Source organism: Struthio camelus, chromosome 1 (genome assembly GCF_040807025.1).
Source record: "Struthio camelus isolate bStrCam1 chromosome 1, bStrCam1.hap1, whole genome shotgun sequence".
NCBI lineage: Eukaryota > Metazoa > Chordata > Aves > Struthioniformes > Struthionidae > Struthio > Struthio camelus.
The window spans coordinates 126,558,032-126,573,872 of record NC_090942.1 but is presented as its reverse complement, the minus strand read 5'-3'; the positions used below and the strand labels follow the sequence as shown (position 1 = coordinate 126,573,872).

General features: G+C 41.3%; 1 protein-coding gene across 20 annotated transcripts in view; it reads left to right on the top strand.

The window, feature by feature from the left end:
* Window positions 1–6,437, top strand: part of KDM6A (lysine demethylase 6A) — a 160,054-nt gene extending 153,617 nt beyond the window's left edge. For 6 of the 20 annotated variants that reach the window (XM_068915960.1, XM_068915936.1, XM_068915889.1 and 3 more), the window contains 3 exons: window positions 2,166–2,292; window positions 3,064–3,234; window positions 5,562–6,437. In XM_068915960.1, the coding sequence (XP_068772061.1) occupies window positions 2,166–2,292; window positions 3,064–3,234; window positions 5,562–5,591 (328 nt within the window). In that variant the 3' untranslated portion in view covers window positions 5,592–6,437. The other 14 variants (XM_068915943.1, XM_068915900.1, XM_068915829.1 and 11 more) reach the window with 6 other exon arrangements.
* The last annotated feature ends 9,404 nt before the right edge of the window (window positions 6,438–15,841 follow it).

Sequence of the window (15,841 nt, the reverse complement as noted above, 5' to 3'; positions counted from 1 at the left end):
TTCACTCATTTACTTTATGCCATCACACCTTTTTAAAAATTAGCGTGAGAGATATGCTTCAGAAATTTTGGTAACTGAATTCCCTCAATACAGAAGTTAATTCAGTCCTACAGTATCTAAAGCCTATACCACTCAACTTAAAATGTGAATCTCCTATATACCTTTTTGACTTCCTTTAGGCTTGCCCTACTTTAGGAAATTATGGTATGCATCTTCAAAATGGTATGTCAAATGCTTTCTCCCATTATTGGATAGCATGAAATAGTTCATGTTTGAGTACTGTTGCTGGGACCTGAGTTTTACTGAGGAGGAGTAATTCACCTCCCAGCTGTTGTTTTCAGCTTTAGTTGCAAATTTGGCAAGCACTGCAGTGGTATTATATGCGGGCTACATTTTGAGCAATTCTTTGCTCGCAGCTGTAGCACTAGAAAACCCTTTGAAAATAAAATTGCAAGTCAAGACCAAAGAACAATGGGGGCAAGTGTGCAGGGGTGCTTCCAGTTGCTCTTTGGCTTATGCAGAGACTCTTCCAGATGACAGCAGAAAAGCGCAGAACAATGGTAGCTTTTAACTTTGTTTGAAATCCGATTCTGTTGCATGGAAGAATGCTGCACCAGACTTACTGTGAACTTGCCAGAAGCACTTCTACATTAGCCTAGCGTTCAAGCATCTTAACATATGACCTGTCACATATTATTGGCCTTACCACTGTGAGTCTCATTGACATCACAGTACAGGTCTGTGGAAGGAGTTACAGCTAAGGAAGCTGTTTAATTTTCCTGAAATTCAGCATATCAAAACATGGTGTTTAACATAGAAACAGGTTTTCAGTTTTGCATTATTCTTACAGTGTGGGTATTAATGAAGCTATAGGCTTATGTTTAGTGAAGAGGAACAGCCTAGGTGTTAAACATCAAGAGAAAAGTATCTCAAAGTAAGCCTAAAATTCTATTAATTACATGGAAACATGTGAAAGAAACACTTTTTTTTTTTTAAACATAATATGTACATTAGATATTTAAGGATTTAAAATGGGAGAAAGATTAAGTGGAAAACATTTTGATAGAACTTTTGAGCACTTTGTTTTCTGTCCAATGTTTATCCTTCCCCTTACATTTTTCAATCTTCCTTCTGCATCTAAAGAGCATGTAGCGTAACCACCCTGTGGAGGAGAAAATTAAAGGCTACAAAAGCTGCAGCTCAAATAAATAGGATTGCCGAGAACTAAATATTATTGTAAATAACATCTCAATTTTGAAATCTGGTGGCCTATTTTGCCAACTAATTTTTTTCCTTTTAGAGAGTCTATGTAGCTTACACAACGCTAGAAAACAAGTCACATTTTCTCCTACGGAACACTTGTATAGTTGTAAGATTAGGAAGATTAAAGTTCAGCTTTCTTTATCATTTACGGAAGTAGAGTGAGGAATTGTTTATTATAATTTGACTAGTTTCATTTACAAAATAAGAATTAAAAATTCGAGATTTTTTATTTTAACTTTTTTTCTATTGAGTGGATTCCCTTTTTAATGCCAATCTGTGTAATACCATTCTTTTTCCTTGCACGTGGAAGAGTATACTTGCTGCTGAAGTTTGTTTCTACTCTGGGTAGAGTGATTTCTGTCAGAAATTAGGTTTCCAGACTTTGCTAACTGATTGGTTAGTGGTGTTGAAGAAGTAATTGGGTTTTGGGGATGTTAGTTAAAACAATGCTTTGGATAGACGATAGACTGTTATACAAAGTATAAACTTTTTTGAACTTGACAGTTTAAACTAACTTTTTGCTGATAAATTCATGGTTCAAAATAAATTGCATAAATTGCTACTGAAAGCACTTTATTTTATTGAGCTTAAAAGAGTCTTCATTTGTTCCAGTCAAAAATAAGACATACTGACGGCTGCAAGGAAAGAGGAGTTTCTAAAATGGAATAAATTTACACAAAGGATCCAGGATCCTGTGGTCTAACTCGTACCTAAGTCATAGGTCTAGTGATACCCATTAGCTAGGTGTTTCTGAAAGCCCAGAGGAACAGGAACAGGGTCTTTGGTGAAATTCAGGCTATTTGAATCTTGCTATAAAGTTGATATTGAAGTGAAGAGGTAACTGAGTGCTGATGTAGTTCTCTGATTCTGATTCTGTTTTTATTCTTTTATTTTTTTTACAGGTATTGCCTGTTAAGAACTCTCAAACAGTGTCAGACACTGAGGGAAGCTCTAATTGCTGCAGGAAAAGAGATCGTCTGGCACGGACGAGCAAAGGACGAGCCAGCTCATTACTGTAGCATTTGTGAGGTCAGTAACAATATGTCGTGGGCTTTTTTACTATTTTAAATTAAGCTTTATTTAAATTTTGTCCCATCTTTTGTTGTTGTTGCCATTTAAATTTTACTTTCGCTTTTAAGTTATAGCATCTACTACATGCTATGCAAGCACATTATGTGCTGCAGTACTGTCTGGAAAGAACTTACTGCAGCAGCCCCAAAAGAGTCAGAATTTAAGTGCATTTTCTTCACAGGACATACCTTTTTGGTAAAAGTTTTGATTCCACTTGCTGTTAATAGTAATTTCAAAGTACAGGATAACAATTTGCATGATGCTCAAAAGAAAAGAAAAATTTTCTGCCTCTGAAAATCAGTTTCTAGTTATTTTCTGACTGAACATCTTGAGCAGCATGAGCACGTGACTGAGTAGCAGTAAGTAAATAAATTATGACCTTATTTTTCAGGCAGATTTAAAATAGGAAAATTAGGTAGATTAGTTATAAGTATCCACCTTATTGAGTAACCACCATTCAGCTTATGAAACCTGCTCTGTTAATATTGACAAAAGCTTACCCATAATGGTGTTTGTGCAGACATCTGAGGTGTCCTGTAGTAGTGCTTTCAGAATATTACACCTCAGTGTCTGAGCCTTAGGAGGATGGAATTTCCCTGAACAAATTCAGTTTGTCTCTTTGCACACACGGAATAAGGTTGTAAACCTCAAACCAGGAAAGCTGTATTTCTTATTTTAACTTTTCGAGATGAGATTGTAACAGTTTGTTTTCTGTTTCCTATCTAATAGGTGGAAGTCTTTGATCTGCTTTTTGTCACTAGTGAGAGCAATTCTCGAAAGACCTATGTTGTACATTGCCAAGACTGTGCACGAAAGATAAGCACGAACCTGGAAAATTTTGTGGTGCTAGAACAGTACAAAATGGAGGACTTGATGCAAGTCTATGATCAATTTACATTAGTAAGTCAAATTAATAAGTGGGTGCATAAATACATTATTTGTAAAGCAGTTGTAGGCAGTCTTGGTACTCCGTTGTATGAGTACTGTGGACTTTCTGATTCATATGGAGGTATGGGTTGTGTGTGATGTGTGAACAGAACAAAACGCTGAAGAGTCAGAATTATGTGAAATAGTACAGTAACTTACTGCAGAGCATAACCACTGAGTTTTCAGGAAAACTATGATGTTACAATTCATAAAGTTGTGGCTTTAAAAATCCAATAGAGATCACCTGAAGACCATAACTGGATCAGATGGAGATGGGAAGAATCAGGACAGTGAAGCTTGGAGAAACTAGCACCAGGTTCAAGAGCATCTCTAATACATTGGTTGTGGTATGAAGTCAGTATAGCAGCAGAGCATCCTACGCACTCAGACCCCCTCCTCCCCCTTCCCCACCCATCCCCTCCCAAATCAGCACTGTCCCTCTGCTTAGCAAGTGGATGCTCTCAAACAGTTCTGTCTTTGGCTTGGGGCCTCCTTTGTGTTTCAATTTAAAGCAAAAAGCCTCTTTGCCATTATAGCTTTGTGCTATATATGGCAGCCTCCTGCTTTGAACTGTGTCAGCACAACTGTCCTAACATTTCACTCAGGTTTCATTGTTTCAGGCAAAGATGGCTTGTTTGTAATCGCAGTGAGAGCGATGCTGGATTTATTTATGATAAGCCTTGCTTTTCTGTCAAAGGAAACAATCACTGGACAAAGTATTCCAAGAATTTCATGTTGAATTAAATACAACAGCCTAGAATTGGCTGTGCCTTTTGATTCATTTCCAGGTGCTGCAGAAAATGTATGTTTGGACAATAATTTTATGAAATAGTAGAGTGAAAAGTTGTGAACTTTGAGCTAATGCCTCAAGGTTCAGCAGTAGAGGCTGGTGGGAGCACAGGACAGTGTCCTCTGTATTTAATCCTTCTTCATTGGTTCTACAGAGCCTGAGGTGGCTGAACTCATGCTTTTAGAAGCCCTTTGTCATTATAGTTTGTGAAATAATGCAGTTTTAAAGTGATGATCTGTTATAGCAAAGCATATAAATAACCACCTGTTCTCACATATGACGTCCAGTTAAGTGGAATGGACAAGAAGGATTCTGTATGTGAAAGGGGGTAGGGAGGAGGATTTTGTTGTCTGTGTTTATAACGTTACGTAGGTAATTGTGATGATATAACTGTGCCTAGAACAGGGGTTCTCAACCTGTGAGCAGTTGCCTCCCTGACCAAAGCCTACACCTGCAGCCTTCAAGAGCATTAAAAATTGTTCCATTGTGAAATTGGTGCACACTATTGCTCCTTTAAAAGGGAATACAGTGTTGATTGAGAAGAGTTGTAGCCTAGCATTTAATAAATAAAGTGGTATCCCTCAGATTAGGAGGAGAGAAGAACTGAGATTTGTGGCAAGTCACAGAACAAAGTTGATCTCAGATAACTAAGGTGCAGGAGAGCCAGCAGGGAGGTTCTGTGTTTGGGGGTAAAGTATCGGGGGCAAACATGGGGAGCAGCTAGTGTTAATGTTTCATAGGTGGCTACTATGGTGTAATTTAAAGTGTCTTTAAAAACTATGAGCAGCTTTTTGGAAGGACTCCACGTCATGACTGTCAGGATTGATGGCCAGGAAAGGAGAAGAAGGAAGTGCCATTAAAGATTCAGTATTTTGCTGGTGATGCCACCAAGTTCACCAATGGGAAAGGGCCAGTTATCTTCTAGACCTTGTCTCCTGAAAGCTGGCAGGAATGAGAGAGACCTGATTTCCTTCACCCTTGAAGAACTCTGGTGCTGCCTTCCAGGGTAAAAAAGGGTTTGTCCCTGTGTCAGAGAGCCTGAGACCCTTTCCACAGCTATCCTAACCTCAGGGTTACCTGTTGGTCTTCAGGTAGGGAGAAAAAAATATAGCCCATAGGGCATTTGAAGAGCCATATATGGAATCCTCCACAGGTTGAGAATCCCTGTTTTAGAGTATATAAAGATATACCTATACAAGCCCACACAGAGCTCTTTACTGCCATGAAAAGCAGTCGCTTTGCTAGCTCACATAGTATTAATTCAGATATCCGTACAGTATGCTCTAGTCTTCAGTATAGGCAAAATCCTAATGTAAAGTAGTTGTTCAAATACAATCGGTATTTTACAAGTTGGAAAAAAATATATACCAGTGTCCACTTGAAAAAGTCATGAAGTATAAAAACAGTAGTATTTATGACTTCAAACTCTTATGCTTACTGTTTGTGCAGAACTTAGACAACTGAGTTTTACACCCTTGTAGAAAAGGTAATTTAATGTTTTCTTTTTCAGGCTCCTCCATTGCCATCCTCCTCATCTTGACATTTTTTCATGGACATTAAATGAAAACTTTTCTGATATTCAGGAAGTGACCCAGTTCTGCACCACTGATTTTTGTAGCTATCCCGTAAGGCTGCTGGCTGAAAGCTGTGTCTATGCAACCTTCCAAGTGCGGAGTGTCAACCAACTGGACAGGAGAGAGCACTGCCTCCTACTCCAGAACTCAAAACAAATAAAGCTCATCCAGCTGTACTTCAAAAAAAATAATTCCATGTTTTGTATATATCTGACAAAACTGGCAACGTTATACAGACTACTGACTTGAAGACCACCTCTTTTGTATTTCTCTGTTTCTGGGCTGATGAGTTGGTTTCATCCATTTTTCCCCTTCAGAATTTCCCTTGGAAAAAGTACTAGCTTAGCTGGTCATTTCTTTGTAAGGTAGATAGAAATTTTAAGTCTTTCTTTGGGCAACTTTTTTTTTTTTTTTTAATGTGAAGAGTTAGGTGATATAAATTTTTTACTGCTTTTATGTTTTTCTGTCTTGTTTTGAAACCATGACGGTTACACTTTTGGTTCCTAAATAAAATTTAAAACAATTAACAGCCAAGTCACAAAGATAAATGGGTTGCACATAGACTAAGGAATAAACTTCAGATTTGTGATTTTTGTTTCTAATCTTGATGTAAATTTACACTATTTATAAATACATATTTATTGCTTGAAAATATTTGTGAATGGAATGCTGTTATTTTTTCCAGATTACCTGCCATTGAAATTTTAAGGAGTTCTGTAATTTCAAACACTACTCCTATTACATTTTCTATATGTAAATAAAACTGCTTAGCATTGTACAGAAACTTTTATTAAAATTGTTTAATGTTTAAAGTTTTTCTATTGTTTGAGTTTTAAAAAGATTTTATGTACAGTGCCCAGTTTTTGTTCTTTTTTGAATCTGATTATATATATTTTATATATACTCTTGTGCGTGTGTATATATAATATATATATAGAAATATAAATATGTGTATAAAGATTTAGAGACTAAATTTTTCTCGTTTTAAGTTTTACTTCTATGGTAGATTTGAGGTGTCTACTGTAAAGTATTGCTTACAAAAGTATGATTATTTTTAAAGAAATATATGGTATGTATCCTCAAGACATAAAATGACCTTCAGACTGGTTTATTGTTAAATTGCACTTTTTGCAATAACAGACCAATAAATAGTTGCTGCCAAAATGTAGTAGGAGAAAATAAGTAATGGCTAGACTTTAAAGCTCTTCAAAAAAAATACTGCGTTTGACAGGAAGTTTGACACTAGGTTTAGAGAAGGAATGAAAAAGGTGAATTTGAGTTTGGGTGGGGATGGTATCTAGAATTCAACCAAATAGCAATTTATATATTACAATATGTTCTATTAACAATTTAAACGCTAAGACTGAGTCATCTTGGTGTCATTGTTGACCCAAAAAATACATTGTTTTGTGGTATTCTATTGTATTTTCACATATTTTGTAATACAGATTCACTGGTAAATTTTTTGAAGCACTAGGTTTATTTAGGACAACTTATATCATTGTAACAGTTTGCAGTTTTAATTAAGGTATTTATTTTAAGTTGCTCCTTTCTCATCAGCTCCTTGAAAATGCGTTAAATCTAAATTTCAAAATTGATAGTTTTCTTATCCATCAGAGTTGACTGATGCATAAGGTTCTGCATCAAACAACAATTTCTCATAATTTCTCATTAGTGGGGTCTGTTAGTGATTGCATTGTTAAATTTTTTGTAATCAATGTAACGTGTTAAAGGCACAGAGCATGCTAATAGTATATTTTGAACAAAAAGTAAGAATTGCCTCTTACGTTTGTAGCTTCAAATGAAGGGTGTTTAATGAAGAACCAGTACAGCTTGTCTAATGCTATTACAACAGTTTTAACTATAGTTATAAATGACTTTCTTGCTAGTTCTTGCAGCAGTTGGACAAAAGGGTATAGAGATTAAAGAAAAGTATGGCAAACACTCTTGCCAGGAAAATTAGAAACTAGCAGTTAGGAAGCCAGTATTTGCATTTCTGTTAAGATGCAAGTCTCAGCTCTTGATAACAAACTCTACGAATCATAATTTTTTTTTTTACTTATGTATTTTATGCAGTCATAAATATTGTAATCTTGACAAACTATGCTGCAACTGAAAAGCTACTTCTTTACAGTAGTCTTAAACCCAAATAAAAGCAAGATAACTTACCTCAACTAACGGTAAACAGAAAGTCCTCGTTTCTCAGTGCTATAAAAGAATACTTCTAACTAGGGAAAGAGCTATTGTGTGTTAATCAGAAGGGCTTTGTACCTTTCCTCCCCTTTGGAAAAGAGGATATGCCGTTACCTAGGAAAAACGTGTTTCACTGCGAACAAGCAGACCAAAATAGTAGAGCATCAGACAGTATTGCTCACTCTGCATGAAGTTTTGTCATGGATTTGAATTGCTACAGGGCTTTAATATTTTGCAGTTTTAATACTTCTTAATTACACTATGCTCCTAAAATATGGATAGTTTTGATCTATAAGCGTCTATGATTTAGAATGCTATTGTTTCATTTTATTAAAAAAGCACAAGTTAATATTTTATCAGTTGTAGTTATTATGAAGTGCTTATGCTTCTTAAATTATGAAGCATGTGGTATAAGTAAAGCATTTGTAATCTCTGGATATTTCCAAGTGTTAACAAGGGAGGGGGTATTTCAGAGCTGTGCAGGGGGAGGGGGGATTAAATCAATCTCCAGTGAACCTGTCTTGTGACCCTTGAGCTCCAGAGTTGAACCATACTGTAGGTGAATCTGATCAGCTTATTTCCTTATGGCTACAAGTTATTGTAGTGAGCAAATTAAGTATCAGTGCAAAAAAAGGGGTGAAAATGGCCAAAGATGTGGCATTTGTTGAAAGTATTTTGAGGTCCGAGACTAAGAAGAAAAGGCGTTATTAAGACTTGAGATACATTAAGACAGTGAGATACAAATAGGTAAAAAGAACAATAGCGAAAAGTTGGATTAATGATGAGAGAGAGTTAGAAGTAAATGGGAACATTTGCTACTGAACTCTGGATCTAAGAACTGCTGGAGGAAGACTGGGGGAGCTTGACAATAAAAGGATCCCATATATGGGGAGAAGGACTAGTCACAAGTTTTTGAGCTTAATTTAAGTTTTCCATAAACTTACTGTATTCCACAAAGCATTTAAATTTTAAGCTTTTCTTCAGATGTGTAACTTGTGAGTGCTACCTCCTTCCTTTTTCTGGAGAAGTCAGGTTTACCAGTGTTTACATTTCAGAAGTAGTAATGTTGGTAGTTCTGTAGGTAAGAAGTAGCTAGAGATAGGGTTAGTGACAAGACTTCCCAAAAGTTCCTGAATTGTACAGCAAATAACTCGGTGATCCTAAAGTCAAAGTATCCTGAATCTGTACCTTACTAGTTAGAAGGACTTTGAAAATAGTATTAAAATGATGTTGCTGTATTGAAATTAGTATAGCTTACTTCAATTCAGCATAGTACAGCCTAGAAACAAATGGGTACTCCACAGTTGGTGAGATTCTGTGAGAAGAAGAAATGCAATTTTTGATTAGCAGATGCAAGTATTTGGCTGGGACGATGGGGAAGAGGGTGTTCATCTTTAGTTGCTCACTCCCTGTAAAGAGTTAAAGGAAAAAGGTTATTTGGCATGGGAGCTAGCAAGAGGGCTTCTAAGCCTGAGCTCATCTAGGTGAGAGACGTTTTATCTGGATCTGTAGCAAATTCATGGCCCAACAAGTCAACAGCTGAGATGGTGCCAACAGCTATGTCTGTTACGGATTAAGGAGGCCTCACTCCTTAATCAAGGTGGTTCTAGCCAGTGTAGGAACCAGGCAGAAGAAGGATTCCTGTTGGGAGATCAACACGTGGTACTGTGGAAGCAAGAGGAAGCATTTATTTAAAAAAAAAAAAAGGGGGCGGGGAGAGGGAGATGAGCAATATAGCTGGAAGTGTCACAGTGGGGGAAAAAGCTGATGAAGGGCGATGGTTTACTTCGGTCTAGGGGAAATCAAAGACAAGCAGTAGTAGCTGCTTTGGTTATGATGCTGCTGCCAGTGGAGGAAGGAGGGATGCAGGTGATGCCCAGCCAGGAGGGCTAGGGCTTCACTCTGGCTTTGTAATGTGTTGGCAGGGACCACGCTGGGACGGGCTGACGGGAACGGTGGGGAACACCAGAGCGGAGTCCCCAAAGCTTGTATTGGCTGTGTTAGGGGCTAGAGCAGAGTTGGTGTTGGGGGTCTGGTGTGTATTGCAGATGGTGGGCAGCTTTTGCATGGCAGCTGGGGACCTTGACAGATGCTTCCAGATGGTGCTGGTGGATGTGCTGCCTACAGCCTGCTGCAGAGCCGTGGGCTAACACCATCAGCTTCTCAGATCCTCCTGCTGTCTGTGAGCAGCTCAGTGTGGGGCTGTTCCCTGCAGCGCCCTATAGAGGAAGGCATAGGATGCCGGGGAGGGGGCTGCTAGCAAGGCAGCAATGCAGGCACAAGGCCCACTGGGCCCCAGGGCTGCCTCATTCCAGGCAAGTAACATCCTTCCCCCCTGAAAGGCTGAACAGAGCATCTTTGGTAGTTGGGGAAAGGTTCGGGGGTGGAGGCAGGTTTCCCTTTTGTCAATGACCGGAGCTATGCAAAGCTAAAGAGACTAGGCAGATGGGGAGAACAGCCTCCGTGTGGCGTCCGGGGGGAGGGAGGGGGGTTAGCAGACAGCCTTGTGCCGTTTATCATGCCTGTGCAAGGAACCTGGGGAGTGGGGGCAAACTGAGGCTAACAGGAGTCTTGACCTGGGTCTGTGGTTTCTCTAGACGAACTTAGGTGAGTTTGAGCAACCTGGCTGGGGAAGGAGTAGTGCTCTGTCCCTTCCCAGGACGTTGGGGTCTGCCGCAGCTTAGAGCAGGAGCAGTAGTGATAAAGGTGGGGGCTTGTTACTAAGAGACTGCCCATTAAAAGATTCAAACAAATAGGAATGGGGTGAGGTGCATGAATCTTTATTTACCTTGGGAGACCATAAAAAAATGTACTGGAGGGATGGATAAAGGTAAAAAGCACAGGGAGGGCTCAGCTTTCAGCTTCATTATTTGGGTAGCAGTGTCAGCAAATTACATGTAAACTGCTAGTCTGCTATCGCCATGGACCTTGTTAATGCGTTAAACTACTATAGATGCTGCACCAGCGTGGGAAATGGCAGGGGCTTGGGCGTAAGTAGCAACTAGGATGCACGTATGGAGAGTGGAGTCAGGATGGAGATGGACTTACGTTAGTGCTTACTGCCTCCCTCAGGTCCTACAACTGAGATCCTGCGGGATCAGTGTGTTTGCCTAGTAGAGGACAAACTTCTCTCTCGCAGAAGGCAGCATGCTCAGGTTACCACTCACAGGTAACACATCACATGATTGTCCTGGGAGGCACTGGGGAGGTATTTTCTGGTCCAGCTTAACCACAGACGGTTGCCCAGGATGTAGGAAATGATATGTGGTTTGGACTGAACCTGGTGGAAAGGGAGAACAAATGAATGGGCTAAAATACTGACTCCTTTAATTTGTGGAACTGGGAGGCCACTTGGAAGAATCCCACCCAAGACAAGGCACGCAGCACCGTTACTAGCAGAGCATGTGGGAAAGTTTAAATATTGTATGAAGTACATGCAAGAAACAAAACTAGTGAAAGAGGTGGAAAGGGCAGCACAAGAGCGACCTGAGCCCACTGGTGCAAGGTGTATTCGGTGACCTGGGGTATACCACTGCTCCAGGGCTGGCACTAGGCTGTCACTTAGAAGACTTTGGCCTTCTGGGCACAATAAAAATGAAGCAGAATGAAGAATGTTTCTAGCCCCTTCCTCCTCCATGCCTTGTAGCGCTGAACCAGCCGGAGAGTGAGTAGTCCTTTGAGGAAACAGGGCTGCCCTGTGGCAGTGGTGCGGCATGCCTGGCTGCTTTGGTTTCTTTGGCTGCTGCTGGAATTTTAATCTGTTCGATGTGAAGTTATGGAAAGATTTTCTTGTTAGGTTTTTTTTTTTTTTAAAAAAAGCACCTCCTTGTTAGTGGGCTCTGCTGCAGGTTCGTGGATGTTCCCACCAGCAGCTCGAAGGACTGTTCCAGAGCTTGGCAAAAGTGGTGGTGTAGACAGTGGATGCCATACAGGGGTTTGGTCATTTTGGTCACCTCCTGTTAGCAGACAACTTTCATATGGTGCAGAAATTACCTTTTCAAAAAAACTAAACTAGGCCTTGGATAGGAGTGAATTTTGGCCAGCAGCGGATAAATGAAATACCAGGACTGGCCTCTATTGGGATGTGAAAAAAAAACCTAAGAAGAATAACTGGCAGGCAGTCAGAGCTGCCACAGTTTTTTTTTTTTTTTTTCTGGTGAGGAGTGGTTGGTGGGATTTTTTTCATTTGTTTTTTTTTTGATTAGGCAGTAGCATTGGGCAAAGTGTTCAGTGCAATACGAGAAGCAGCATCTGCTGCAGTTTAGTTCCAGTAGTCTAAGGCCAAATGCAAGGGCAAACGTCGTCTTAGCTGCAGATCTAAAACTGCATTCCAGGCACTCGGGAACTCTTGGCAGGCCTGGAGCAGACTTACGGCTCTACGTTTACGTGCAGGACCTTGTCTTGCTCATGAGAGAACAACTTGGGGGTGTATTCATTTCAAACAGGGCAGCCCCGCCAGCTCCTGTGCTGGCTGTCAGGAGGAAGAGGAATTGAAGGAGAAATGGGTCCACTGGGCAACCGAGAGTAGGTTATTCCGGACCCATGTTCTGCCTTGCTACAGCGCAGCCAGTTGCTTGTCCCCCTGTGACACAGGAGCAGCCCCATGTGGGTGAGTGGCACCATTTGCGGCCATTTAGTCCGGTTAAGGGCTCATCAGGGCAAGCGAGACGCCCCACGGGGAGCTGAGGTGGGGGCTATGAGAGGAGCCTAGCTGGGCTGCAGCAGCCCAGCAGCAGCCTGCCCCTCACCCAGCTCACCGAGGTCCTGGGCACGGCTAGGTGCTCCCTACATCCCATGGGAATAGATCAGCCTGGGGAAAGGACTCAGCAGGCAGCCCCGGAAAAGCCAGTGGGGGGTTAGGGCCATTGCTCCCTGCCACTCTGCGCAGCTGTTTATCTGGTCGCGCTTCCCAGGTCAGCAAAACCCTGAGAGCATTGGGAGAGGGCTCAGGAAGCTCAGTTTTGAGATGGCAACATGGTCACAGTTACGCCTGAGGAGAAAGAAGTACCTGGGCAGGTCAGTTTAGGGATGCTGATATGCAATGAGCAGGTAAGGGCATTGATACCTAATGCCTGGCTGGCAGATTTAAACAAAGGAAAAATGTTTTTGGTGACAGGCTGGCTGAGTATAATATTACTAAGAAATGGCTGTGTGTGGGCTCAGCCCAGCGGTTTCCCCAATGGGGGTACTGCCCCAAGCGCTCATGGCATGATGTTAAAATGCTTTCTATCAAAATACTAGGCTTTGGCCAAGAACCAACCTACAGCAGATCATGGGCTGGTGCACACCTCAGGAGAAAGAGGACTTTCAGATCCACTTGGGTTAGGTTTTCCTCACTGTTGTCCATCACAGCACTCACATACACCAAGGGATTTTGGTATTCCTAAACACAAATGAGGGATGGTGAAAAGTGCTGTGCCTGTGTGCACTGAGCAGTGTTTGTCTCTGCACTGTGCGGTTATAAGTAAAGTTGCTGCCATTTAAACCCTGCTCCAGCATCTTTCAGCTTTCACCTGCGTGCCCAAGTCAAGAATTCGGCAGGGTTATGTCTGAGATATAGCAGAAAATATTTCCCCTGAAAAACAAAAAGTGAAAAGAACAGGAAAAAAAATCAATGGTTTTATGAGAAGTGACTCAGAAATGTAAGTATATGATTTTAAAAAGGAAGGAAACCAAGAAGGAAAGGAACAAAGTCTAGCAGGGAAGAAGTGTGGGCAGGCAAAAAATGATTTGAATAGACCTTCTGTGAACATCCCTCAGCTGTGGTAAACAGGTAAATAATGTGTTACGTAGTTCATGATATCTTTGAGTAGTTGCATCTTGAACAGGAACACATTAAAAAGGAAAGGTGGTAGGAGTTTTCCAGCACAGAACAAAATGAGTTGGTAATTTCCGTAAGTACAACTTCAGTTCCTAATTTTCAAAGTAAGTGCAAAATGCTTTTTACAGAGACTGACAGAGTCTGTAGCAATTATTGCTGTGTTATGAAGGATAATGCTGTCTACTACTTATTTATACAGTTGTGAAATTGGAGTATGCAAGAGAGTCTACAGATGAAACTCTGACCTGTTTGAATGGGTATTTGACGGCTCTGTGCTTGCTGGGAGCTGGCTGTTTGGGTGCTGTGTGGTTTCTCTGTTCTTCAGTGCCCTGGGCCCTGATGGGAAGCAGCAGAGTCGGCTCCCCAAAGGCAGGGCAGGAGCCTGAGGGCCTGCCAGCAAAACTCACGACGCCATTCCCTTGAGCCTGGAGCCGCAAGATGTTTTGAGAGCGATGTTGGACATTAGTGAGTATAAACGTGGAGACTGCAAACTGCATTAGAAAAGTTGATTTGGCCTTCAGCACAGAAATGTTTCCAGCCCCCACGCTAAAGCTAACACCAGTTTCCTCCTCGCCACCTCCTATTTCTCGCAATTGAGGATAACAGCGAGCAGGGTCCAGCTCGGTTGCTGGCTGCTATAGTGGGGGCCCTGGGGAGTCTCAGGATCTTGCTGGTTGGTGGACACGTGGCTGGGCTGCGTTGCCTGGGCTCCCCTTCGTGCCTGGTTCAAGGGTGCTCTGTGGTAGATGGGGAGCTTGGAGGCCTGCAAGGGAAAAAACTGAGTTGTGTTGAGAAAGGATCTTGGGAAGGGAGAAGAAGGTTAATGCTGACAGATTTTGGCACCTGAATGGAGGAGGATAAAGAGGGGGATATTTTTGCTTCACCATTTCCATTCCTCCTTGCCAATTATTACCCTTGAACAGTGTTCCTGCCTTCAGAGCAAACACCCCAGGGAGCTTATGTGCTAAACAGATGGTTGATACAGGATATTGGTGAATATAAGAGTTGAGAAAGTGAGTTTTCTTTGTCTGGGGTGAAGGGAAGTGCATTTCTGATTTTCCAGAAGCTGGGTGGTGTATCTACTTTCAAATACTTGGAAACACAACAGCAAATCCTACATAGAGGGGGAGAGCTGTTCACTGCTCTAGTTCTTTTTTTGCACCTCCTTCCCAGTCCACTGCCTTTTGCAAGCTATCGATCTTTCATAGAAGAAATCCTCTCTCTTTCTCCGTTGGCAAATCTCTTTCCTTCTCAGATGTCTCCAATGCTTTATAGGCTCATTTTGGTGCATTTTAGTGGTTGTACTCATCTTTCCTTCTTAAAATACATTTCACCTTCTCTTAACCTTCATCTCTATGTTTTGTTTTTTTTTTTCCCATCACCGCCAACCATCCTTCACATAGTCTTTCTATGCAGGGACACACATCTTTTATCTCAGCCACGCTCATCATCATCTCCCAGTTTATATAATGTACAAAAGGGGGCAAGAATTTGGGTCTGAGAAGCAGGCTGGTATCAGGAAATACTTCCAGGCGAGAGGGTGCGACAGGGATGAGAGCAACACTGCACATGGATTTGTGCTCATCACCAGCAAAGGCAAATCCAGCAGGATATGAGAAAAATAGTTTGAGGTATTTACTTGTCCTCTTGCAAGGTGACTGAATTAGCTGGGCTTTCTGATAAAGCCCAAGTGTCTCAAGTTTTAAAAACTTCTGAGGCTTAAGATCTCTCCAACTGTCCTCCACCTTAGTGTCCATTATTGAAATGATCCTGATCTGTTGCCCTACATCTGGGCTTGTGTTTAGATGATTTCACATGACAAGTCTTCAGGGTGGGAAATGTCTGAATGGGTTTGTGAAGTGCAGTGTCAATTTAATGACGTGCAGTTGATGTTTCATGGTGGACTCTGAACTTAGCAGGCACAGAGCATCTCCTCTGCCTCCGGGGGCCTTAGCAAAGGGCAGCGGGGCAGGTGCTTTGCTGGAGAGGATATTATTTTGTCATGGCCTTTTCACCTCAGGTGTCCATCGTGGTTATCCAGGTAGCAGAGGAGGGAAATTGTGGTCCAGTAAAAAGGACTAGAAAGAGTTGGGCTTCATTTGCAATTTACTAGTAAATCCAGCTTTACAGTTTCTACCTCCTGTCATTTATTTGTGGTATCTGTTTGGTTGGCAAATTCCCCAAGGCAGAGTTTATCTATCT